At 56.4% G+C, this 26,015-nt stretch overlaps 1 protein-coding gene across 1 annotated transcript; it reads left to right on the top strand.

Moving 5' to 3' along the window:
• The first annotated feature begins 82 nt into the window (after positions 1 to 82).
• Positions 83 to 26,015, top strand: SPOCK2 (SPARC (osteonectin), cwcv and kazal like domains proteoglycan 2). Its single transcript, XM_027062227.2, has 11 exons — positions 83 to 278; positions 13,928 to 13,936; positions 14,278 to 14,323; positions 14,565 to 14,679; positions 15,961 to 16,075; positions 17,867 to 17,981; positions 18,327 to 18,443; positions 18,915 to 19,133; positions 20,485 to 20,547; positions 21,946 to 22,083; positions 22,211 to 26,015. The coding sequence occupies exons 1-11, from the start codon at positions 90 to 92 to the stop codon at positions 22,354 to 22,356; spliced, it is 1,272 nt and encodes a 423-aa protein (XP_026918028.1). The 5' UTR covers positions 83 to 89; the 3' UTR covers positions 22,357 to 26,015.

Here is a 26,015-nt window from a genome sequence, read left to right as displayed (position 1 = left end):
TCTCCGACCGCGGGGTGGGAGGAAGGACATTAAAATACTGCAGAAGTCAAGACCCCCCCCCCCCCCCCCGAGGTCCGACCCTGACCACGATGCGCGCCCCGGGCTGCGGGCGGCTGGTGCTGCCGCTGCTGCTCCTCGCCGCGGCCGCCCTGGCGGAAGGCGACGCCAAAGGGCTCAAGGAGGGCGAGACCCCCGGCAATTTCATGGAGGACGAGCAATGGCTGTCGTCCATCTCGCAGTACAGCGGCAAGATCAAGCACTGGAACCGCTTCCGAGACGTGAGTCTGCAGGGCCGCGAGGGCCGGGGGCGCGGGTCTGGGAAGGAAGGCTCGGAGCAGAGCCCTGGGCGCCGGAGCGGCGGCTGCACGTCGCAGCGACCCGCTCCGCAGCCCGGGCGGCTGACCGCACCGAGAGTAAACAACGTGCACCCACCCGGCTCCCTCCGGCCGTCGCCGGGACGGCTCGGCGCCCCCTCCCCGAGGCCCCCGGGCCCAGGACCCCAAGCCCCACAACCACCCAGGGCGAGTCCTGGGCAAGGAGTTGCTCCAGGGGCGCGCGCTCCAGACGCTGTCTCCACTGCAGGCCGGGCGCGGAGAGGGGCGCGGGATGCAATGGGGGTGCAGGACGGGAGGGTGGGGGCCCCGGCTGCGGCTGAACCCCCGACCAGCTCCCCTTTTTTTTTTTTTTTTTTTGGTGGCAAAAAAAAGGAGGCCCCCAGGCCTGCCCCCAGCCGGGTGGATGCTGCAGGCTCCACATACGGGGCACTGCAGAAGGGGCAGGTCTGGGTGCGGCCGGGAAGGTAGCATCATCTTGTGCGAGTGCCCTCTGTTCCCACCTTGGGCTTTGGGGGAGGGAGGACAGAGGGGAGAGAGCCCTTGGTTGGGGCTTTGAGTTGGGGTGGGGGGGCGGGGGGGGGTCCTAGCAATCCTCATTAGGCGACATGGTGAAAGGCGTGTCCATGACTGGGGGCGGGTGACAGCAGTCGAAAACAGCCGAGCCCACCTTTGGGTGGCCACCAGAGCCAGGTCTGGGGTCCCCATGCAGGGTGGCGCGAACTCATGGAGGCTGGTTTTCCAGGACCAACCTTTCGTGGGGGAGCCGGGCCCAGAGTAGGTAGCGGCTCCCATCCAGAGGGAAGACTGCGGAGCCCGGTGGCCTTGAAAAACCAGAGGGGAGGGCGCAAGAGCTGGGTCTGGGGTCTCTTCGCGGACGCCTGCCCGAACCCTGGCTTAACCTTGGGCCGAACTTAGCCTGGTGGGGGTTGGGGAGGCGGCTGCGGACTCGCTGGCGCTGGCGTTGCTGCAGCACTTTGTTTACGGGCACCTGTAGATCGGAGGGGAAACCAGAGGCTGCGTTCCCAGAAGGGGGAAGTTGGGGAGAGGGGGGCGGGGGCGGAGAGCAGAGGGCGTGGCTGGGACCCAGAGAAGGGGGGTCGGGGTGTGAGGTGGAGGATGGGCCCGGATGCAGATGCACCAGAGGAGAACGCTGGTCCTGGCCACCTAGTGCTCTCAGATGCCTCTAATATGACCCCAGTTCTTGCTTTTCATTTGCCACATTCCCTCATCAGACCCACCTGGTACAACACTGACCACACCGGTGACCTTTCTCATCTTCTCTTAAATTGTGCGTGTCCAGAAGTTCCTTAGAAATGTGTTTAAAACACACATGCTTCATATGATCTCCAGCCAAATGATGGAAAGAGGCAGAGATAAGGATTTTTTTTGTTATGGTGAGAGAAGTGCCAGTTTCTCTTCAAAGTCTCGGGTAGGTTGTAATTCATCAGAAAGAATCGCATTCAGCCAGGTGCTGGGGCAGAGTGGCCAGGGCCCCAGAGCAGGCAGTTTGCCCCTCCTACGGCTGATCCAGCCAAGGGAGGCAGGACCCTCAGCGAGGCCTTTTCCGAGGCCCCTGCAGGCCCAGCACAGATTAGCTGCAACGGCCTGCCGCTGCCTGGGAAGCAGCCCCACGGTGGCAGCAGCAGCAGCGAGGGGGCGGCCGCAGGCTGGTCCATCCCAAATCCACGTTTCACCGGTCCAGGCCTCCCTCTGACTCGCTGGCTGTTTGATCTTCCAAAGTGAGACTGGTGAAGGTCAGAGGGAAAAGAAATGCTTAATCAGAACAGTAAAGGTGTAAAAATAAAGATGCCTCCCCATCTCTCTTCCTCCACCTGCTTCCAATAGCCAACTCTGTAGGTGAGGATAAATGACTGACTGCTTGGCCCCCTGACACAAGGCTGCCCACCTGTCTCCCTGTACTGGTGCCAATCACTTCCTCCTTCCTCCAATGCTTATCACAGGAAAGGCAGCAGATTTGAAATTCTGCAGGACCTGACCCCATAGGGTCCATGGAAAGCTTTAGGGCATGTATTAATTTGGGTGGCCTCAGGCTTTTATAGTGTCCTCTAAAACACCTTTTAAGGTAGCCTTGGCTTTGGGAAGACAGGATCAGGGAGAGGAGGACAAAGAAAGCTAGGCAGGAGGGTCTGGCTCTGGAGTTCCACTGGCAGCTTCTGCAGAAGGGCAGGAGGCTGCTAGCTCAGAGCCACTGCATTGCACAACTCTAGAGGTGCCACAGTATGAATGGCGCCCCCTGGAGTTGTGCAGTGCTCAGACCTTCCACAGGGACTGTGCCACCACTATAGACTCTTCTCATCCCTCCTCTGTTAGTAGAGGTCCCGCTTCATACTCTAAAGCCTGAAGGCCCTCTAGTTGTTCACAGTAACATAGGGCTTTATATACCTTTCATCAGGCCAGCTTTCCTGAAAATATGCCCCTTGGATCCTCAAAGGATCCTGGCATCGCCAGGTCGAACCAGAACCTAGTTCATAACCACAAAATGGCGCAGCCCCCCCCCCCCCCCCCCCGTTTTCCCTCAGTAGAAGGGAAGCAAGCGGGAGGAGTGGAATGTTGTTGGGGAATAGGATGGAGGAGTCAGTACGGAAGGTGAGGGACAGGTCTCATTAAATGCTGTTGACTGAACTGAGGGGAGAAGACTCAGGGAATCACATGGAAGAGGTCAGGAGGATGAAGAAGAGGAAGAAAGCGTGGGCAGTTGCTGCAACATAGAATTGGCCTGAGCTGGTTAAAAGGGAGTTCAGTTTCGCATTCTTTCTCTGAGCGCTAGGATTATAGGGAGGCAGGATTTACCAGCAGAGTAATCCTCGCCTCCAGTGGGTGCAGGGCTCTCGCATCCTGTGCTTGGGTAGATTTCCTCTAATGCCCAGTGCCTTGCTGCCAGGGAGGAGAGAACGTCATGCCAGAGGAGAGGAGGAGGTTGGGATCTAGCTGTGCTCTACCCTAGGCAGGCCTGGGCTTTTCAGAGGCTTGCTCCCCAGTGCTATTATCTCCAGATTCCCTCCCTGCAGAACTGGGTGGGATTTGACTACAGGTCTCGGAATAGAGCATCCAAGGCCTCATAGATAGAGATGGACACGTGAGAGGAGGCAGGCCCATTACACAGCATTCTTCCCGGCGGGCTCCAAGAGCCTGGCTGGGCAGCACTGAGTGTTCTTTTTCTTCTTGGCTCTTCTCTACTTTGTACTCCACCTCCATTAAACTTTAATGATATTTATGGGCGTCTAGCACAGTGCTCGGCCCCCAGGAGGCATGCAGTTAACTAACATACCTTGAATCACCGACTGTGGTGAGTGCTTACATCTGCCAGTCCCTGCAGTAAACACTTGATCTGCATTGCCTCTCGTGGCCCTCAACAACCCGTGAGCTATTTATCATTTCTTTGTGATGCACCCATTCTATGGTTGAAGAAACGCCCCCCCCCCCCCCCCCCCCCCCGAGAAGTTAAGGAATGTTAAGGAATGTAACTTACCCAGGGGTTGAATAGCTGGTAAGTGGTAGAGCTGGGATTTGAATCCAGGTCATCTGATTAAAATCTGCTTTTAGGGAAACTCTAGGCCTAACGCTTAGTGAAAAATGGGAAGAAAGAAGTCTCCCCTAGTTTGTGCCCTGTGAGCCTTCAAGGTTGCCCTGGGCTGGAGCCGCTCCTCCTAGGAAGAGGGGGGCAAAGCCCTCAGTGTCTTCAGTAGGCTGCCACCAGCCTGCTCCCCACCCCATGACCCAGTGAGACCCGAAAGGCCGCTCTCTATCCAGGAGAGGCAGGAGTGCAGTATGCTAAGAGAGCTCTGGCCTGGGAGTTGGAAAGCCCGGGTTCAGGTTCTGACGCTGCCACTGGCTGGCCAAATGATGCCAGGTCCGTCCCTTCCCCTCTCTGAGCTTTGGTTCAGGCTGGGAGGCTAACACGAATGTGTAAGCATGGAGGCATCTTATCAGAGGGCGGCAGGGCACCTGTTTCAGGCACTCTCCAGCCCCGTTGAAAACTGCCAGATGGAGCATCATTTCTGTGCCCCCCGTCCCCATGAGAAAGACTTTGATGTATGCTCACTCACTCACTCGTTCGCTGCAGATCTGAGCACCAACCCTGTGCCGGGGGCTTCACCTGATCCTGGGAGCTGGCTCGGGGAAGTCATGCCTGCTGGTTACTCATGATTCTCACAGTTTTATGACCACCAAGTAAGCCAGTAACAGGTTTTAGCCACAAAGGGGCTCCCTTATCACCACCCCTCCCCTCTCCCCACTCCATACACCTAAATCGATGCAAGTGTGGGAATGAGCTGCACAGGTGTTTGTGAATAAGTGTGGGTGTGTGAGAAGAACCCCAAACTGGGTCAGAATGGATTCCATAATTGGGATTTGGGGATGGGAGGGTAGGTCCTTTCCTGGCCTCCTTCCGCATTCTGATTTTGAATCCTCTCCCAACTGGAGGGGCTGGCATCTCCCAGAGCCGCGTCAGCATGGTGAGGGGCACTTGAACACCCGGCGGGGCTCCAAGCCTTGGGAAGAGAGGGAGAGAAGAGCACTCTTTGCCTGGAGAGGCTGTCGTATGGTCCTCTCATCTTCCAGGGAGGCTAAAGAGGGTGGAAGATCAACACCACCCCCTCCCATTCTCCAGAAGGTCAGAAGTCTGTCTAGAGGAGCAGAAGAGTGCTATCCTGCCCCAAGGGCCCAGGGAGAACACTCAGCCTGTCTTCCTCATGGGAGGACAGAACTAGCTTTGTGACCTTGCGAGAGCTCCTTCCCGTTTCTAGCCCTTGATTTTCCCATTGGTTTAATGGGCTGGCTAACAGAAGCATCTACAGAGCTCTTATCATTCTTTGACTCTAGGAGGGTGGCACCAGAGTCAGTCAACAGCCCCTTCACCCGAAGACGTACCCCACCCACCTCCCTCTGCCTCTCCCATAGCTGGGCAGCACAGTCTTTGGGTTGAGGCAAGGGATTTTCTCTTTGCTCCAGAGGAAGTATCTGTGACCAGAGCAGGGTAGGGTTTGCATTAGCCAGAGACAGAGAAACCTGAGAAATGGGGCCTTAATGATATCTTGGGGCAAATACCAGGAGGTAGTCCTACGCCCCTGTGTATGTTTCCCTGCAGGTATAACATGGGTCTTCTTTGGGCTGTAAACAGGGAAACTGTATGCCTAGGCCTAGGCCTGGATACACCGCTGTACCTCACCTTGGTGGGCAGACCTAGGCCCACCTACAGGCTGTGGGGTGCTGTGGTTCTTGACATGCGACAGCCTCTTAGCTCCTAAGGGCTCAGCCAGAGTTCATTTGTGGGTATAGCCCCTTCCTCAGGCTTCCCACGGTATTTATTGGTCATAAATTCATTTGGCACATGTTGGCACTGCCTCGCGATATCACCTCCACTGTGGGCTTGTATCTCAAAAGTCCTCCCGCCAGCCTTTTTAATGTGTGTTTATCACGTTCCTCTCACGGTTAAACTCCTGAGGGCAGCATCTGGGGACAGACTACTTGCACACCTTACCCCCCTGTCCTCCGGGGGGCTGTGCACACAGTAGGTGCTCAGTGTAGATGTATGCATTGTGGAATGTGCCAGAAAGGATCTCAGCTAACTCGTCCTGTGAGCCACCCTCCTCACCGTCCTCTCTGGGTAGCAGCATGGTGGGTGTTGGGGCTCTGGGCTGAGCCATGTTGCTTATCTGGGGAGCTCTCTTCCTCTTTCTGGACCCTGGAAGGTTGAGGCAGTCCAACTAGAACCCTGGCACCCTGACTCTCCAATGATTCATTTGGAGGAGAAGGGAGTGCATGATGCCTTGAAGGAAGATTGTCCTTCAGCCCCTGTGTCTGTGGGCCTGGACCTGGCTGATGCCAGCCTCTCCCTTTCAGCCTCCTCCCCATCCTCAGTATGCCTCCAGAGCAGTCCATCCACCTGTCAGACCCGGGAGCAGCTAAGCACAGGACTCTCGCAGGCAGGGCACAGGTTCCCCTCGGCAGGGCCTCCTGCCCCCCCAGCTCTCTTCCCTGACATCAGAAAAGATGTCAAGGCTTCACTCAGCTAGAAGGATAAGCCAGGCCTGGCCAGTGTCTTACCTCTACCTGAAGGACACCCTCTGGCTCTTCCCCTGCTCCCTTGTTCCCTTGTAGGAGTCTGAACTTCAGGCTCTTTCCCCTCTATTCTCAGAGCTCTCAGCTTGGAAGAGCTGGGGGATCAGGACCATGGAGCCTCAGTGGCTCTAAAGCACAAGCTCCCACATTTTACAGATGGAGACGCAGACCCAGAGAGGTGCAGGCACCTGAGAACCCTTCTCCCCTCTCAGCCCCGTGTTCTTTCCTCACACCATGCCTGTGTTTCCTCGGGGAGTAAATCCTGTCTCCACTCACGTTCCAGAAGGGAAATCGAGGTCTTGAGGCAGCTCAGAATAGAATTACCAACCCCCTCTCCCTTGCACCCTGCCCCTGTCCTCTCTGCCCTTTATGGACCCCTGGGGCTGCCGCCTAGAACCAGAAACCCAAGGGCGGGGGTGTGGCTGTGATGCCCAGAGCAGTGGAGAGGTCAAGCCCGTGGAGTGCGGGCAGGGGTGCTTGCATACCTGCGGCCAGGTGGAGCCCTTGGCATGCTGGGAGTGATAAGCACATTTTGGCCCTGCAAGGAAATTCCTCCAAGGGGAGAAGGGGTGGAGGCCGAGAGTCTCACAGATGCCTGTCTCCTTCTGTTTGCTCAGGCCGAATACGTAGCCCCTGCCACTCCCTCTGAGAGAGGAACAAATATTTAATGACTGCTCCTGTTTTCACAGCCTCCACAGGGCAGGCACTGCCCCCTCAAGATGCCTCCTGCCTGGGTATGTGACGCAGGAGTCGGTATTCGGCTGAGAAGGAGCCTAGATGGCCCGCACTGGGCCCCTCCTCACTCCTTTCTGGGTCCCTCACTCAGCGCTCCTCTGGCTGTTTGTAGGGGTGGGGGGCGGTGGGAGGAGGCCCCAGCCACAAGTGCCCCCCCTCCCCGGGCCTTCTCCTGGGGACTGGGCTTCATCGGAGGCTCCCTTGCCTGAGGAATGAGGCAAAAATAGTGCTGGGCACCGGGCCTTTTGGAGGTTGAGAGGGGCCTGGCCCACTTACATTTTTAGAGGTTCTTGATCTATTAAAAAATGAAGAAATGCCCTAACAAGGTTACAGAAGTTGTGCTGTGTTTAAAGTCTCACGATGAACATCTTTCTGTCCTGTTCGTGTGCCTCTGTGCCTCTGCCTCGTTTGGTGACAATATCCAAAGTCTATATTTGAGGCCCCCCCTGTGACCGTGAGACCCAAAAGCGCCTCTGCCCCCCTCCACTCCCACTGGAACCCTGGCTTCAGTGGTCCTGTTTCGTGGCTTTTGAAAGTGCAGGCTCCGCAGTTTCTGAAGTCCTCTGAGACGTTGCACTGGGTCCCCCTGCAGCTCAGGGTGGAAGGCAAGGGAGCCTGCCCATTTTACGGACACAGAGGTGGGCTACGGGGAGGGCAGTATTCCAGCAGGCTGTCTTGCTGGCAGTCAGAGGCAAGGCCAGGCGGGAGCCCAGTGCCCTGATTCCACGTTGGGGGGGGGGGGGGCGCGTCAGGCTCCCCATCACCCTCTGATGCAAAGAGACAGGTGGAGATTTGCCCAGGTGCTTTTTAGCCCAATACATCGGGGCCCCGGGGGCTGCTCTTCTTCTGCTACATTCACTGTTGTGTCCCGTCTCCCTCACCAGATGGAGAGGCTGGGAGAGATTGGGTTAATTCAAGCTGTGAAGTGAGCGGGTGATTTGGGTGCTAATTAAAATGACAGGAAGTAAACAGCGCTTGGAAACACCCAGCATGCGCCCCCTAAGCCCGGCTAGGCCTGCGCACGCACATACCACCAGCTCTCCCCCAGCTTGGCACAGTGGGCCCTGTCTCCATGGCAACCGAGCTGAGCCGCCGAGATCAAAGCAGGAGATGGGTTAGCTCCAAACCAGCAGAACCGGGGGCTCATGAAGGGGTTTGTGGGAAGCGCCTGAAGAAGACTGGGTCCAGGTGTCTCTCCCCACCCTTGCCAGCCCCTCCTCTGGCTACAGGACTCCCCGTCTAGGGGTTGAAGCGGAGCTGGTGTGGTGGGAGGAACCATCCATGAGCTGGGATTGGGCCTGGCCTGGGACTTTTCTCACCTGCTAAAGTTTATGGGTTTATGGAGCGGTATGGAGTCCTGGTTAGGGGCATGGATTCTGGAATCCCAGTTCCGGGGGGTGGTGGGAGGGGTGCCAGTACCCTGCTGTGCAATTGATATGGGATCCTGCGTAAGTCACTTAACCTCTCCAAGCCTCGATTTTATCGTCTAGAAACAGGGATAATAATAGTAATTTTCTCTCAGGGTTGTTGTAACGAGTAAGTACCTGAGCCGATGATATAAGGTGCTTAGCACAATGCCTGCCAAGTGGTAATTGCTGAAAAGATATTAGCTGTTATTAGCAGTATCTTTACTATGTGCTAGGTGCTGGGCATAGACAGATGACTTTTATAAGGTGTCTGCCCTCAAGGAACTGGCCATCTAAATAAGGCAGAAGCAAGGGCATCCCTTGGTGTAACTGTACCAGCTGCAGTTGGCCCGAAGGAAAACTAGCTATGGGGCCAGGTTAGGGAAGATGGTGGCCGAGTCGGGCTTTGAAAGAAGAATAGAAATCCTGGGGGCGGATGCAAACACACATCCCACTTGGGGAAGGAGGCTATGCCGAGGTCGGGCCATGCTGACGCATCGGCTGAAAGGACATGGGGCTGGCGTAGCCAGGAACAGATCGAGAGAAGGCTTTCTTCTGTAGGTGACCGGGAACGGTGAGGATTTTTAAACACAGTATTTATTGTAGTTTTTTCCCTTCATTAGAAAGTAAAACATGTTCACTGGGGTGCCTGGCTGGCTCAGTTGGTTGAACATGTGACTCTTGATTTCGGGATTGTGAGTTCAAGCTCCACACTGGGCATAGAGCTTACGTAAAAAATTAAAAAAAAAATTAAATTAAAAAGAAAAAAGTGGGGGGCACTTGGGTGGCAAAGTCAGTTAAGCATTCCATCTCTTTTTTTATTAAAAAAACTTTTAAATGTTTATTTATTTTTAAGAGAGAGGAGCAGAGAAAGAGAGAGAGAGAGAAAGGGAGACACAGAATCTGAAGCAGGCTTCAGGCTCTGAGCTGTCAGCACAAAGCCTGACACGGGGCTCAAATCATGACCTGAGCTGAAGTCAGACGCTTATCCAACTGAGCCACCCAGGTGCCCCAAGGCATTCCATCTCTTGATCTCAGCTTAGGTCTTAATCTCAGGGTCATGAGTTTAAGCCCCAAACTGGGTGTGAAGCCTACTTAAAAAAAATGTTTCGGGGCGCCCGGGTGGCTCAGTCGGTCGAGCGTCTGACTTCAGCTCAGGTCATGATCTCATGGTTCGTGGGTTCGAGCCCCGCGTCGGGCTCTGTGCTGACAGCTCAGAGCCTGGAGCCTGTTTCAGATTCTGTATCTCCCTCCCTCTGCCCCTTCCCCGCTCATGCCCTGTCTCTCTCTGTCTCAAAAATAAATAAACATTGTTTTTAATGTTTTTAAGTGAAAAAGAAAAAAAAAAGTAAAACATGTTCACATTGTAGAAATTTTGGAAACTTGGAAAAAAGCAGAAAGATGCCAAAATCCTTTGTATTCCTATCCCCCAGAGCAAACCGTGTTAACGTTTTGCTACGAATCCTTTTTACCTACTAACCTTTAGGATTTTTTTTCAAAATGAGAACGAAGTATATATTCAGTGAAGAGTTTTAAGGAGGGAGAGATGTGGTCAGAATTGTGTCTGGAAGGACCCCTGTTGCTGTGGCTGTGTCGAGGACAAACAGTGGGAGACCCGCCGGGGACGTGGCAGCGACTGAGGCTGGGGTTGGCAAGTGGGACAGGGGCATGGTGGGGTGGAAGGCAGGCTGGAGACAGCGGGTGGGGTGGACAGGATGTGCAGATGATAAGCGTGGCCTTTGCCTTGCTCTTGTAAACTTGGCGAGGGTGCCGTGATGTGCACGCCACGCGAGAAGGCGGAGAGCCCGGGTTCCCGTGAGTCAGCCTGTGCCTGGCGCACTGAGCATCTGCTTTGTGTGTGGCGCCTTCAGAGGGAGGGAGTAGCTGCTCTTTTTCCTCCCCGAGGCCCTACGTTACGGGCGACAACGCCAGAGGAGATGAGGACAGCATTAGACCCAACGTGCAGAGCTGGAAGGACCCTACCTTGGAGAGCTGCTCAGCACCAGTGAGGGCTCTACCAGAGCCAGCCCACCCATACGGGCATTTTAACATGTTCGGAAGGTGGTTCTGATGCGCAGCCATTGCTGAGACCCACATGGCACAGAGGAGGACCCTTAACCCCGAGGATGCTCAGGGAGCCAAGCTTAGAGCAGTCTCCGAGCCCAAAGGCCTCCCTACCTCTTCTGCACCCCCTTCTCAGTGCAAGACTGTTCCTCTCTCAGTGAGCGAGGCCTCGCCTACGCACGTCGGGTCGTCCGAGGGGTCCTGACTCGGCTGTTCCTCTGTCTTCTGGCCCTTGGCTGGCTGCCCTGCCTCCCTGGGCCTCAGTTTCCTCCTTTTTAATGGGGTTGATCCTATTGGTCCTGCCGGTTTCCCAGGATCGTGAGGGTAGAAGGAAGACAGTTACATGAAACTATTTGGAGAGGACGTAATTTGAAAGCACCATGAAATACAAGTCGTGGTGCACTTGTACATTCCAAAAGTTCTTCCACAGGCCTGCTCTGTGCTGAGCACCGCTGGGCGCAGGGGTGGTCACGGCTGCTGAAATCAACCGGGTAAAATAGATGTGCTCTTCCTTTGCCCAGAAATGTGGATCTCAGCCCAGGACCCACCTTCCCTCTGGCCTGGCGCTCGCTCCAGAGCACTGGGCAGGGGCTCTTCGGAATCCTTGTTTCTCAGGGGAGGACATGATAGAGCAGCAGCAAAGCCGGGACAGCACCAGGCCCCCTGTTTCCTGAGACGACCCTAGTGCCTTTATGAGGTCATTTGTCACAACTGCTAATAAGCCCACTTGGGTGCCATAAATAGACACCATTGCACTGAAAGGCATTATTCACACTTACCAACAAACACCTCCTTTTCAGCGTATAGATTGTGCCAGCCCACACCCAACCTCAGGGTCCCCTGAGTATATCCCTGGGCTCTGCCCCTGTGCCACCCACAGGACTCCATCACCCTTCCCCAAGGGATGCCCCAGGGTGATTCTCCTCATACTCCACTGGTCTCTGCAGTCCCTGGGGGCTGGGGGGGGAGAGCTCTGTCTCCTCACTTGCAGGGGCTCCTCATGGGACCTCTCCCTGCTCCTTTTCTGCTCCTCTGCCCAGAGTCCTTGGTCTCTTGTTCTGCTATAACAGCTTTTATTAGTTGAGTGCTTTCTGGACACCGAGCGCCCCTCAGACACCATCTTTAATCTCTGAGTGGTCCCAGGAGATGGGTGCTGGGCTCCTAAAGGTCAAGGTGCTTGCCCAGGGTGTGCTGCTAAGGGGAGTATGGGGACTGTGTGACCCTGGGGCCCTCTCTCTTTCTCATCCCCCTCTCTGGCTGGCGGCTCCCACTCTCCTGGGAGCGAAGGCTGCTTAGACATGGGCGGCGGGCAGGAACAGGCAGAGTGAAGGGTACGGAGAGAGAGAAGGGTACAGAGGAGATGGACAAAAATGCACAGAAACACCCATGAAGGCAATACAGGTAGCACAGAGCTAGCACAGCCAGGCCCTGGTGGGGAGAGATCTGCTGGTCTCTCTCCCTCCCCTTGCTCCCAGCCCCGTCTCCCCTTCTCTGTCTGTGTGGAAGAGGCAGGAGGGCCAAGCCCGAGGGAGGGCCTTGGCACCCAAGTGGGAAAACTGGGGGCTGCTCACAGAAGTGGGCTTTGTTAACCTCGTTTCTGGATAAAAACCATCTGGCATTGGGTGAGCTGCCTCGAAGTGTCCTTGTTTCCTTGCACACCCAGCATGCGCTGTTACCTACACGTGTGTGCCTGCGAACACATGCTCACAGACGGGACCTGCACACCAGCACATACACACGCTACAAATGTGTGCCTGCGAGTGCGCACGCGTGCACCCAGGGCCCTCGTGAATGCACATGCGTGTGCAGAAGCACATACACAGGCATACACTTGGCCCTGGCCCCTTCCTGGCCTTCGCCCAGGACGCCATGTCGGTAAGGGCCCTCGCCCCTGCCCGGTGCCCTGATGCTTGGCAGCTTCCAGAGTCAGTGGCCTCAAAGCCCTGGGGCTTTCAAAGCACTTGTGGGTGCTTGTTGCTGCCTCCATGTAGCTGCCCTCTAGTGCGGGAACCCCATGCCCTCTTCTCCAGGCCTGCCAAGGGTCTGGCCCCTCCCCACCCGCACCCCCACCCCGCAGCGTGGCCTCTGTCTTCCATCCCTGCACAGCTCTGATCTTTGGGTGGATGGGACTCAGGATGAAGGGTGCGGCTGCACGTGGCTTCTCATGCCCCTTCGCCCCCCAGCTCCAGAGCCCCATCCAGAGGAGGCCAGCAGCTGGCTCCGTGATGTTGCCAGCCTGCGGTCCCAAGAAGCCGTCTCCCCACCTGCCTGCCGGAGCTTCCACCAGGAGCGCCTTGGGAGCTGTTTGCTGGTTTCAGCAGCTGCCTCTGCCCCACAGGGGCTAGTGGGGAAACCGAAAGGAGGTGGGGATTTTGTGCCAGTGAGCTTAGGCCGGGTGGGAGCTGCTCTGCCTTGGCCACAGTAGGATCCGTGGGCCCAGGGAGGCCCTGGAGGCTGGAGCAGAGTGAGGGGCTATCTCCCTGTGCCTTAGGTCTTGGAGACTGTGTGCTGTAGCCAAAAGAGAGGTCTGTGCTGGGTGCAGGAGACCTGGGTTCTAAGACAATGGGATCCGGAATGGGTCATGTCCTGTCTCTGGGCCGTCCAACCTCTCCTGCAAATAGAGAGGGCTTGGCCAGATGACGTCAGAGGGCTTTTTCAGGACCCTGGAATCTGAGGATTTGCAGCTGGACCAGGGTAACCAAGGAAAACATTGACATCAGGAAGGACCACAGCCCCCCTTTCTCTCAGTGCACCATCTAAACACTACAGGAAAGTCAGAACTTGAGTGAAAACAGTCTCTGTGCAGTGGAAGAGAGGCCCTCCCTCTTGCCCCACTCACATGGTGGCTGGTGGCAGGGGAGGGGACTACCAAGGGAAAGACCCTGGCTGAGGGAGAGAGTGGCATTTCTGGGACACTTAGGGCACAGTTGTGAGAATCACTGGTCCTGGGCACTATGGGTCCCTTAGACATCTGTCTGATGGTCAGGCCAGAGCAATGGAGCGATGGGGCCTTGCCCTTTCAAAGCCTCACCTCTAGTGGTCCTAAAGCCAGCCCTGAGTGGGCCCAGGCCTTAAGCTCCCTGTAGTGAAGACATAGGAATACTGTCCTCCAATTGAAGGCCATAGAGCTTAGAGAACTGTATGGTAATCAAAGACCATTGCCCAGCACCCACGGTCACATGATGAGGCCTGAGCGCACTGAGACCACATGGTCTAAGGGTGGGCATCACACTAAAATCCCCATCTCCCCTTCTCTCCTCCTGCTCCATTTCCCGTGATCTGCTGCTGCTGCTTCCGGATCCCCAGGAGGTAGAGGTAAGTACCCCCCAGGGTCTCTCTGTGGTCTCTCTGCAGCCCTGCACCCCACCCTCCTCTCCTTTCCCTCTGCACCCTCTCCCTGCACCACCCAGCATGGGATGGAGGGGTAAAGAATATAAGGGAGAGGCCGGAGGGATTCTGGAAATGGGTTTGGGGGGATACAATTCTGGGAGAGGCAGCTAGCAGGGCCCGGGTCTGGGCAGCCCCTGGGGTGACAGCAATTAGCTTGGGGGAGCAGTGTCCCAGCCCTCTTCCCTCTTGGCCCTGGAGTTGAGCCTTGCCTCTAGGATGTAAATCTTAGCCCTTCCCTTCTTCCTTACCCCTGTGTCCTTCCTTAGGATGACTACATCAAGAGCTGGGAGGACAATCAGCAAGGAGATGAAGGTAATGTGCCCCTCCCAGGTGAGGGAATATGACTGATACTCCTGAAGATAAGAGGGCACATCCCGACCATGGCCTTGCGGGTTCTGTGGCATCCAGGCCCTGATGGCAGTTGAGCTGAGGAGCTCTGGTTATCAGGACTACTGGAGAGAGGAGCTTCCCAGCTCAGAAGTGGGGCTGGGGTCCCTGGGCTTTCTGGCATTGATTTCTAGGTGACCTATATTCTGGCCCTGTGTCCTTGCAGCCCTAGACACCACCAAGGACCCCTGCCAGAAGGTCAAGTGCAGCCGTCACAAGGTGTGCATTGCCCAGGGCTACCAGCGGGCCATGTGCATCAGCCGCAAGAAGCTGGAGCACAGGTGAGGGGCTTGGGGAGGTGGCGGTTCTTGGGGCATTGCTTAAATAGCAAGGGCTTGCCTGATTGTCTCCTATGTGGTAAGTTATCTATTGCTGCAAAACAAACTTCCCCAAAACCTAGTGCTTAAGACAACAAATGTATTATCTCACATGGTTTCTTAGGGTCAAGAATCTAAAAATGGTTCTGTTGCGTGGTTCTGGCTCAGGGTCTGTCATGAGGTACAGTCAAGATGCTGGCTGGGGCTGCATCATCTGAAGGCTGGATTGGGGCTGGAGGATCCACTTCCAAGCTTGCTCGCGTGCCTATTGGTTCTAGTCATACGGACCTCTCCATAAGGATGCTTGAATGTTCTCACAACGTGGCAGCCAGCTTCCCTAAGTGAGGCATGTAAAAGAGAGAGAGAACAAGGAGGAAGCCACAATGTCACTTATGATCTAGTCTCAGAAATCATGCATTGTTACTTCTGCTACTTCTCTTTATCAGGAGTGAGTCTCTAGGGGAAGGGAATTAGACTCCATCTTTTGAAGGGAGAGTGTCAAATAACCTGTGGACATATTTTAAAACCACCACACTGTATGAGATCAATCACCAAGCAGTGTGGGACTCAGGGAAAGTCATGTCTCTTCTCTGGGACTCAGTGTCCACATCCATAAGACAAGTAGGTTGGTCCAGATGGCTTAAGATTCCTTCCAGCTCTGACATGCAATGACTTAATGAAATATTTACGGTTGTAGCTTCTGAGGCTTGCAGAGGAGGGAAAGGTATTAGCTCTGTCCCAAGGACAACACCTGCCAGGATCCAAGACCCCTGGAAAAGGTCCCATTTCCCTCCCCTTTCTCCAGGAATCCCGGTTTCTATGTGAACTCTTTCATAGAAGAGTTTGTAAATGTTGGTGAATAACTCAAAGACAGAACCCTTCGTGGCCAAACAAAACAAATCTATGGGCTAGACGTGGCCTGTGGGCCATCAGTTTGCAACCTCTGATAAATCTTGCAGTCGGCCCTGGGGTTGCTGCCTGAAGGCCCTGTTGGACTCAGTGACCACAGGAAAGGGGAAGCCGGGGGTCTGTCCCCTGCCCGGTTGGCTCCACCCTTATAAGCTGGAGGAGGGTCTAGCTGGGGGTGACGGGGAGGGTGGGCCGGGGCAGGGAGGAGGCCACATGTGCTACAGATTGCAAGGGCTAGCTTCTTGTTAGAACTGGTCTCTCGAACCTTCCCTTTGCGTGTCCCTCTCTCATTTTTGCCTCCATCCCTGTGCCTTCCCCACCCCTGTCCTCCTGTAGGATCAAGCAACCTGCCCTGAAGCTCCCTGGAAACAAAGACACCATCTGTAAGCCCTGTCACATGGCCCCGCTCGCCTCCGTCTGCGGCTCTGACGGCCACACTTACAGCTCAGTGGTGAGGACCCCAGGCCCCGGGTGTGGGTGTGGGGGTGGGGGGTTACACCTGAAGCCACAGGGAGCAGAGAGGACGACTCGACCAGGGCCTCCTGTGGGGCTCCCGGTGCTGAAACAGAGCCGGAAGTGCTTGGTCGGTGCATTAAGCGTGGCTGACCATAGAAGGGTCACCTGAGCCCTGGGCTAGGGCTGCCTGAGAGTCCCAGCCAGACCCTGCCCCTGGCCTTAGGCAGATGCAGGTAGGCAGTGGGGCTTGGAGGACATAGGTGGTCAAGTAACTGCAAGTCAGAGTAAGTGAGGTGAGGTCCTCAAGAAAGTACCCAGGGCTCTGGAACGAAGGAGATGTGTCATCCAGTCGTCAGGGGTGACGGATGGATCTTTCCACAGGCATATTCCCACCTGGAGGGCATGGTGTTCACTAGCAAGCACCAGGCACTCTGGGGCAGGAGGAAATAATCCTCCATGAGACAACCATGTGGGAGGGAGTGGCGACGGTTGGGGGGGTGGGGAATGGATCCCTACCTTACAGGATTTCTATGTGGGTTAAATGAGACCTTTGTGAAAGCATCTTATAAACTTTAAAGTACCATAGAAATGCAGGTGCTTGCTGTGACTGCTTCTGCTAGGGACCAGGAGGTGGTAGTTGCTTGGTTTTTGGAGGGCACTGTCGGCCAGGGTTGGGTTCTTGGGCTTAGGAACCCTTTTGGGGTGAGATGCAGATTTAAGAGTCACGCGCTATGGGTGCTGATTGAAGCTGGGGAGGGGTGAGGCCGCCGGGAGAGGAGAAGGAAGAGAGAGAGAATAAGCCAGAGGCTGAGGGCAGAAGGTACACTGAGGAGACGGGAGGGATACAAAGGATCCCAGTGAGCTGACAGAGGGAGGGGGTGGAGGACAAGAGTGCTGTTGCACAGCCCAAGGACAGAGCAAGATTTGGGCAGGAAGCTATGGTCTGAGGGTCATGGCGGTAAATAGTAAGGAGGGAGAGATCATCAGGACGTCAGGCTTGCATCCCAGCCCCACGGCCTTGGACACATTACTGGGCCTCTCTGAGCTTCCATGTTCTCTGCTGAGCACGAGAGACAGAATTCCTCCCTCGCGGAGCTGGGAGAGAATCTAAAACACTATGACCGCTTCTTAGTAGCCATCATCTCACGGGGATAAGCCAGACACGACAAAGGAAAACACTTTCAGGGCCAGGAGTGGATGCGACCCTCTCCGAGGCTGGCTTCAGCAAACAGCTGTGGCAGAGGGTTTTTAGTAAAGGCCGGGGGAATTAGCAGGTGTTAGCAGATAGCTGGCAGCTTTTGTCCAGAGCTGAGCAAAGCCCCCCAGAGGTAACTGTGCAAAGGCCATTGAGGGAGGGGCCAGCAGTCAGTTCCCCAGGGACTAAGGGACTGTGGTGAGAAGGAAGATAGGCCAGAAGGCAAGGAGGCAGTGGCAACGGGCAGCTAAATAGAGGGGTGTGAGGGGATGGGGTTGGGGGTACGGGGAGACTGGTGTCCTGGGAAAGATAACTGTGCAGAGAGATTAAGCTAGTGCAGACCAGGGTTCATGGGAGCCTTTGAATCCCTGGGAGGCCCCTTCCAGGGCCTTCAGCCCCCTCCCACTGTGGACCTGTGGCTTCCCAGAGGGACCAGCAGGGCTAGCCCTCCAGGCTATTCGTGGGGACTGTCCCTCCTGTCAAAAATGGGGAAGGCAGCTGTGGCTGCCTGGTAGGCTGGAAGGACCCCCAGCTACAAGGACCCACGGGTGAGCCCCGCCATCACGCAGCCTGACCTTTCTTCCCGTGCAGTGTAAGCTGGAGCAGCAGGCCTGCCTGAGCAGCAAGCAGCTGACGGTGAGATGCGAGGGCCCCTGCCCCTGCCCCACAGAGCAGACCTCCCCGTCCACCACCGATGGCAAGCCAGGTAATGAAGAGTGCTGGGCCACAGCCAGGCTGGGGGAGGCCTCACTGCCAGCGTCTCCTGGGACGTCTCCTTCAGGGCTCAGGGATGGCCAGAGCAGGAAGGGAGAAGTGGCAAAAACAGGGACCTGCGGGGCTGGGGCGCTTGGGGCTCAGGTATAGGGAGCAGGTGCTGTGTGTTCTCAGTGCCAGGGACTGCGGGGGGAGGAAGATGAGGGGTGATTTCTCCCCTTCCCCCTTGACCACTGCGCAGCCTCTGGCCTGTCGGGCAGCATCCCAAAGTGAGATCGTGCTGTGCTTCGCCCCCACCTTCACCCCTGCCCGTTTCTCCCCCTCCTACCGACTACAGAGACCTGCACAGGTCAAGACCTGGCTGACCTGGGGGACCGGCTGCGGGACTGGTTCCAGCTCCTTCATGAGAACGCCAAGCAAAATGGCTCTGCCAGCAGCGGGGCCAGCCTGGCCGGTAGTACAGAAGCTTCTTGCTGTGCCTGGGAGGGGGGAGGGCAATGGGGAGGCAGGGGTGCACTGAGCCAGCCTGCCTTGTGCTACCTCCTGCCAGACCCTGAGCCTCAAAAAGGGCCTAACCCTGGAACAAGGGGAGGTAGGCTGCAACTTGGCAGGAGGGGTTCAGGTTAGCGAATAGGAAGAACTTCTCGACGAGTGTGGAAGGATCTCAAACCCTGAAATGGGTAGCCACGGGAAGGCGGGAAATTCTCTTCCCTGAAGGGCTCCCCAAACAGGGTTTTGAATAGCTCAGGTATAGTCCTGTGTAGAGGCAGGGGGACTGACCTTCGGCCGTTCTTGAGTGTCTCACTCCCACGGTTACAATCTGAGCTGCCCTGACCCTTCCCCTGAATAGATGGAGAAGGGATGGGTGGACAGATGGATGAAATGGCTTACCTTGAGCGTGACCTAACCGTGGCCTTCTCCCCAGGGCTCGACAAGAGCCTGGGGGCCAGCTGCAAGGATTCCATTGGCTGGATGTTCTCCAAGCTGGACACCAGTGCAGACCTCTTCCTGGACCAGACAGAGCTGGCGGCCATCAACCTGGACAAGTACGAGGTCTGCATCCGTCCCTTCTTCAATTCCTGCGACACCTACAAGGACGGCCGTGTCTCCACCGCTGAGTGGTGCTTCTGCTTCTGGAGGGAGAGTGAGTGTGGCGCCTCGCTGGCCCCGGCCCCCTGCCCCCCTTCCAGCTCACCTGCCTCCTGCTCCCTCCAGTGCCATGTCTGTCAGAGCCCGGGAAACCAATGCTTTAACTCCATTCCTTGTCAAGCTCCTCGGTGATCCAGATTTTGTGGGTCCTGGAGCACATGCCCTTTGGGAAAGTAAAAACTACAAATGTCAAATTTCCAAGCCTCCTCGGGGCCTTGGAGGGAACTGATGGGTCCTAAAGCTGAAGCCATATTGGCTTCTTTAGTGGTTCCACTTCTGAGAGTGTCTCACATTATTTGCTCCCAATCTGTGATCGTGTAGGTGACCATCAGCCTTAGAGATAGGACATCATTTGCTAGGTTTATATATTCGGAACCAGAGCTGGACATGTACTTAGAGGTCACCAAGGCCAAGTGGCAACCATCACCAATGGGGAAACTGAGGTTCCAACGGGTTGGCTGACCTGCTGGCCCGGAGGTAGGGAAGGCCCTGGTGCTCTGCCTCTGGTGTTCTGCCTGGTTGGTGGGAGTTCAGCATCCATGGCCTGAGGCCAAGCCTTCCACTAGGGCTCCACCATAGGCCGGTTTGGGACTCTGGGCCAGTCACTGAATCTTTCCAAATTCAGTTTCTTCATCAGATCTAGGAGACTGTTGTGAGGGTGAATGGAGAAAATCTGCGTGCAGAGCACCGTGTAAATCACAAATCCATCTGCCAGAGTGAAGTGCCTCGATCACTTTTAGTGGCCCTGCTGCCCAGTCTTCCTGCTCTTTGCCTTGCCCCAGCACATTCACCTTCCAGGCCTGGGAAACTCACTCTGTCGGTCCTATACAGCAGCCTCCTTGGGTAGGAGGCAGAGAATGATCTCATTTTACAACCAGCCAGGCCTCTAGTTGGGAAGGGCTAGGGACTTCTCAATGTCACAGGCAAGTTAGATTTGGCTGCTGTTATTATCAGGCTTCTGTTTAACCTTGGGCCTTTCCCCTTGGGGAATCTGTGCCTTCCACCTCCTCTTCTGAATCCTGCACCCTGATCCCATGAGTTCCTAGCATCCTCAGAGAACCCCGGGCCTCTTGGGGCACCATGGCCCATGCCACAGCCAGGGAATGGCCTCCCCCAGTTGGAGTCTCCATGCTTTTTTTTTTATACTGAAGAGCCCCTTTGCCAGTTTTCAGGACCTTAGAGGGATCAGTGCATTCCACTACCACTGTGGGTCTTCCCCAAATCAAAGCCTGGGTATTTTCATCTTGTAGAGTCTCCTGCCTGGGCTTCTAAGCCTTGGGGGCCTCTCGTGAGTCCCATGAGCACCATGGGATGGCCCCCAGCAGAGGCTGCTTTTCTCCCCACAGAGCCTCCCTGCCTGGAGGAGCTGGAGCGCATCCAGATCCAGGAAGCTTCCAGGAAGAAGCCAGGTGAGGGGGTTCAGCTGGGCTCAGAGAAGGAGGCAGGGGAGGGCCACCCCAGGGACCCCCTGAGGTGCAGGGACTCCGGCTCCTGGGCATTATGGAAGACATTGAGCCCAGAGGAGGCCCTGGCCTAGGAAGACAGGAAAGGGAACTCCCTTCCTGTTCTTATCCTCGTGGTGGGACAGGGTCTCCCAACCAGCCCCTCAATAAGTGTGTTTTAAGCACTAATTTTGTGTCCATACATTCTGGAGCTGGAGGGTGGGATACAGAAGGTTCAATTCATTTCAGCAGGGGTATGTGCAAAACTCAGATGAGCCCTGTCCATAGCAGGTGTTCACGTAGGCAGCAAATACTTAGGCGCCAGCCCTAGAGAGACGGCAGTAGACCTGGCCCAGGTGACGGGCAAAACAGACTTGGTCCCTGGCCTCATAAAGCACACAGGTTACTTGGGAAAACAACACACAATTGACACACCAAAAAGATAGCACTACCGACTGTAGCTTGCAGAAGTATGGTGCCAAGGGAGAGCACAGTGGGTAGAAATTAGCCTGGGGATCTGCAAAGACCTCTGTGGGGAGCCGGTCTTCAAAGGAAGACCTGAGGGATGAGAATGAGCCAGCCCAGGGTGGGGAAAAGCTCAAGGATCTTGGGAAACAGTGAGAAAGGCGCCCCCACGGGCGGATGGTGGTGGCTGAGGGGACAGAGGGCCAAGGGGCAGATCCCTTGGGGCCCCATAGTTAATTGGGCCCATGGCATCAGTGCCCATGGGACCAAGTGCTGGAACCACCCCACGAAGCCTTGTTGACCGAGAGCCTAGTGGCATTTGGGGATGGGTGTTAGTGCTACTTCCTCCAGGAAGCCACGCTCTTTCCTGCTGGCAGCACCCCTCTCTGGTCTGTGTTCCCCGAGTGTGCTCGCTGGGCCTCCAGGTGCCCATCCTGTGGTGCCTGGAATTGTCATTTCTACGTGGGTCTCACCCGCATCCCCCAAAGGGCAGAGTCTCTGTCTGGGTCGGTGCTCTCAGAAGAAGTCTGTTGAGTGGACAGAGGAGGCGCACTTCTAGAGCCTGAGGGAAAATGGGTGGGCCCTGAGGCTGAGGGGAGAAGCCTGGGCACTGCCGGAGAGGACAGCCAGGCTAGAGGAGCTGTTGCAGGATATAGGAGGTGTTGAGCACTGTGACATCAGGGAGGCGGATTTTCTCGGCCCCCGTGAGTCGAGCCAGAAGAAATGCTGGGCGTCCCGCCCTGGACGTCCGGCCTTGTCGGGTGGCTGGTACCTGGGGCGGCTGGGCTCTGGTGGGGTCTGGACCCTTGCTGCTCACGCCCAGGGCTCCAGGGCCACCTCTCCAAAGAGCTCACACCCCAGCGCGTCTGCTCTGACCCTGCCGGGCCCTGTCACCTTCAGGAGTCTTCATCCCGAGCTGTGATGAGGACGGCTACTACGAGAAGACGCAGTGTGACCAGAGCAGTGGTGAATGCTGGTGTGCGGACCAGCTGGGCCAGGAGCTGCCAGGCACGCGCGTCCACGGCACCCCCGCCTGCGGTAAGGGCCGGGCGGCAGCATGGGACCCTCTGACCTGCACCTGGGAGGGCTTGTGGGGCGCCCGCCAGCAGGGAGGAGGGCTGGCCGGCGGGGTCCTGACCTGCCCCTCGGCTCATTCACTTCACAGACGAGATCCTGAGCTTCTCAGGGGACTTTGGGAGTGGTGTCGGCTGGGAGGACGAGGAGGAGAAGGAGACAGAGGAAGCAGGCGAGGAAGCCGAGGAGGAGGAGGGCGAGGCGGGCGAGGCGGACGATGGAGGCTACATCTGGTAGAGCCGTGGCAGGCCAGGGTGCCGACGGCCGGGGGAGACGGGCCAGCAGAGACCTGGACAGAAGCGGGCGGCTGATGAATGGATCCAGAAAATACAGTGGAAGGACCCTGGCTCCAACGGGGAGGACTGGGTGTGTGAGTGTGCATGGCACGCGTGTGGCACGTATGGCCAGGACGTGTGAATGTGTGTGTGTGTGCGTGTAGCATGCGCTGACAAACGTGTCCTTGGTCCCCGCTGCTCCAAAGACCTCCTTGTAGCTGTTTTCTTTCCATTTACTGTTGGTTTTAAATACACATCCACACACGTATACCACAAGGTCAAAATCGATGAAATGAGATGCTTCCTGCCGCGTCCCAAGCCCCATTCGGGCCCGTCCTGACACCCTTGGGTTGCCCTACCTGGGGTTCCTTGTCTTGATTGCTAATCTTGGCTCAACCAGCCCTGCCTTCTCCTACCCTTGCCTGCCCTCTCCCTCCCTGCTTTTTAGGGGTCCCCACTGCAGAGGGGAGGGAGGGCGGGGAGCTGTCTGCTGTCTGAAGTCCTCCTAAGGTTGGGCCAGTTTGGCTGTGACACTCCCTCCACCCTCAGATGACGTGGGCTGGGCCACCTGCTACAGTGAGCCCTTTCTCTTCACCGGGTTCCCTGGCCCTGGAGAAACTCTCCTCTCCTAATCCAAGCCTGAGTGACCGAGGGTGGCTGAGGCGGAGAGGCAGGGGCAGGGGGTGGCCTCGCCAAGCTGCTGGGCGGGGAGCAGAGTGAGGAGGAAGGAAAAGGGGCCCAGGGTGAGTCTGCCTTTGCAGATCTGGCAGGAGCTCTGAAAAGTGGAGGCAGGGTAGCTCTGAGAGCCAAACCCTGGAGCAGCTGGGCCCCTCTCCATGGGCCTCAGGTGGGGGCCTGGTCTGGGCTGCTCCCTTGGAGGCAGTGGGCAGTGGTTACACAGGTGGGTTCCGCCTGGCGTTGTGCCCCCGGTCCACTCCGGGAGCCTGAGGATCAGGCAGCAGGTGAAGAGGCCGGGTCTTGGCCAGGTGTGCACCCACCTCCTCTCTGCCCCCTTAATAAATGCTCCTCTCCCATCCAGGCCAGTGGAAAGGTCGTTCCTGAGACCTGGGGAAGGAGAAGCAGAGAAAAGTTCCACTTGCCATGACTTTTCTCTATCTCTCCTTAAGACAGAGGCGCCAGGCCCATTTCCATCCCCTCTCCTCCCAGCACCAGGGGTTACCCTCTGACCATTCTGAGGGTCCCCTGAGGCTGCTCTAGTGGAGGGGCTTCTCCGAGCTCTGAAGTGTTCAGAGGTTGTGAAGTCAGAGGGGATAGGACTGGGGCAACCAGAATCTGAAGCCATGCCTCCCTGTCCCCCCAAATCTCCGTATCAGGTGGGAGCCTGGATGGATGAAACCATGCCCCATGGCATGATGAAACCATGTTTTGTTCTAATCTGTCCCGTTCTCCCTGTTGAAGCAAATTCCTTAACACCTTTGTTGAAGAATTTCCAACCTGGATCTGGGCCTCTCATGCCCTTCTGTGCGCAGTGAGCATAGTGTGTGTGTGTGTGTGTGTGTGTGTGTGTGTACGAACGAGAGTCTAGGGGCCGTCCCTGGGGGCCTGGGAGGTGAGGAGAGGTGCCTGTGTGCTGGGCGGGCAGCAGGTGTGGTGTCCCCCCAGCATGGCTCCCTGGGCAAGGCTCCAGCCTGTGCCTGCCAGCTTCTGCAGCATCTGCTGTGTCTGTCGGACCTCATGGAAGAACCTCACCTAGTCTGCCCCTTTTACTGCACCCCGGAATCGACATCTTCCAAGTTTTCTCTTGGGGAAAATAGTGAAACTGCAGTTAGCCCCATGAACCCCGCTTCTCATTCCACAGCACAGCAGCACGATTCTGGTCGTGAAGGTGTCACGCTGTTCCAGAGCCAGCCCCCACCCCCACCCCCGCCCCGCATCCCCATCCCGTCTCCCTAGCCCCCTCCCTGTCCTCCCACCTTCTCCCTCTGGCCCCGGCTCAGTTCAGGGAACTGCCCTCTGCCCTCTGAGCAGGCCACCCCTCTCTCGCTCGGAGCTACTTGAAGCTTCCCAGAGCTCTCGCTAGGTATGGAGTCTGTCTGTCTCTTCCCTCTGCCCCAGCTGAGGCTTCCAGAACTGTTGCTGGGAGTGGCTGTTGAGGAGGCTGGGGCGTTCCCGGGTGGGGACGGGTGGGGAGGAAGGGGCACCCCTGTCTCACTGTTGCCCTCCCCTCCTCGGGGCACATGCTCTCTCTGTCTCTGGGTCTTCTGATTGTGCACGTTTCTTATGACCTTGTAAATATGTTGTAGAAAGAAAGCAAAAGGCGCTGAACTAGACCCTGGTGGGACTCAGGGGTCCCGCCTTGCCCTGTCTCTGAAGCCCCCACACTGCTTTTCACCCCACTCTCTGAGACTGAGGCCCCCCAAAGCTAGACAAAGCAGCTTGTTCCCAGTGGGTCGACAGCCTCCAAGTGACTTATCACACAAGCTGTAGGTCTTCTCGTGAACAAGGTTGCAAGGTGGCCCTTCCTTGGCTCCTCGGATTCATGCCCTTGACCGAGCTGCCTGCTACCGGCCCCTCCCATGTCCTTCTACTGGGATATCCTCTCTCCCCTGGGTTAGGCGGGCAGTGGCGTTAGGGCTCTGTTGAAAAGAGCTCAGTCAAAATTTAAGAGCAGTTTCTTGCCTGGCCCTGGAGCTGCCCTTGGCCACCCCAGGCGTCCTCACCCGTGGGCGCTGGGAGAGATAGGAACACCTAAAATGGGGGAGTTGGAGTTGGAGAGAACAAATGTGCCTTGAGAGACCACTCAGAGGGTTCAGGGTGATGGGGAAGGAGGCATGGCGTCCAAGCTCAGGAAGGAGGAAGAGGAAGGTGAAGTTGATGAGGGCACCATGGGGCATCATGACTGCCCCCGATTGTCCTGCTGGTGCTGTGACCAACATGTGGTCAGTGGTCACACTTCCTTCCCCACGCTGTCCCCCTGGTGTCAGTGGCCACCCCCGTACCTTTCATGAGCTCTGTCTGCTTCCAGCTTCACCTCTGAGTGGGTGGAGTCCATGGGACCCGCGCCGGAACCTTCCATTTCACCAAAGCCTCACCTCAGCCCTTGGGGAAGACGAATGGCTAATGTACTGGCACCCAGCACCATTGTGAGGCTGTGGGCTGGCGGGGGGGGGGGGGGGGGGGGGGAGGGGCACAGGGAAGAGACACTGAGGGCACAAAAAGAGACGGGAGACATCCCGAGGAAGTCCCAAGCAGAGCAAACTGCTTTATAGCCTGAAGCCTACTTAAATTGTGTTATGTGCAATAACTGAGCTTAGAGTTAAGAATTGTGTTCAAGTGCTTGGATTTCCGTCTGTATATTTAAGTGCTGAAATCGTATCTTTCAGTAATTTTAGATGTCTTAAAAAAATCGAAAAACAAAGTGTTAGACCGTGTGTGTGCATTGATGGGCACTCAAGCGTCCCGTGAGTCACCCCACCCTCTCCCTTTCCCCTGTGTCCCCAGCCCCTCACCCCCAGCACCCCCTCCACTTGGGGACCCCGCCTCGTGTTGTCTCTATCTGCCTATTACTCAGCCTAAGGAAACAAGTACACCCCACACATGCATAAAGGAAATCAAATGTTATTTTTAAGAAAACAGAAAATAAAAACTTTATAAACACCA

This window comes from Acinonyx jubatus, chromosome D2, assembly GCF_027475565.1.
Source record: "Acinonyx jubatus isolate Ajub_Pintada_27869175 chromosome D2, VMU_Ajub_asm_v1.0, whole genome shotgun sequence".
NCBI classification, from domain to species: domain Eukaryota; kingdom Metazoa; phylum Chordata; class Mammalia; order Carnivora; family Felidae; genus Acinonyx; species Acinonyx jubatus.
Note: the sequence above shows the minus strand (reverse complement) of the source record. Positions and strands in the feature narration are given on the sequence as shown.

Excerpts from the sequence above, each read along its gene's own strand:
- SPOCK2 (XM_027062227.2), top strand. The coding sequence starts at position 90 with ATGCGCGCCCCGGGCTGCGGGCGGCTGGTGCTGCCGCTGCTGCTCCTC. Across the intron at positions 19,134-20,484 it reads CTTCTGCTTCTGGAGGGAGA|AGCCTCCCTGCCTGGAGGAG; the intron begins GTGAGTGTGGCG and ends TTCTCCCCACAG. Across the intron at positions 22,084-22,210 it reads CCACGGCACCCCCGCCTGCG|ACGAGATCCTGAGCTTCTCA; the intron begins GTAAGGGCCGGG and ends TTCACTTCACAG.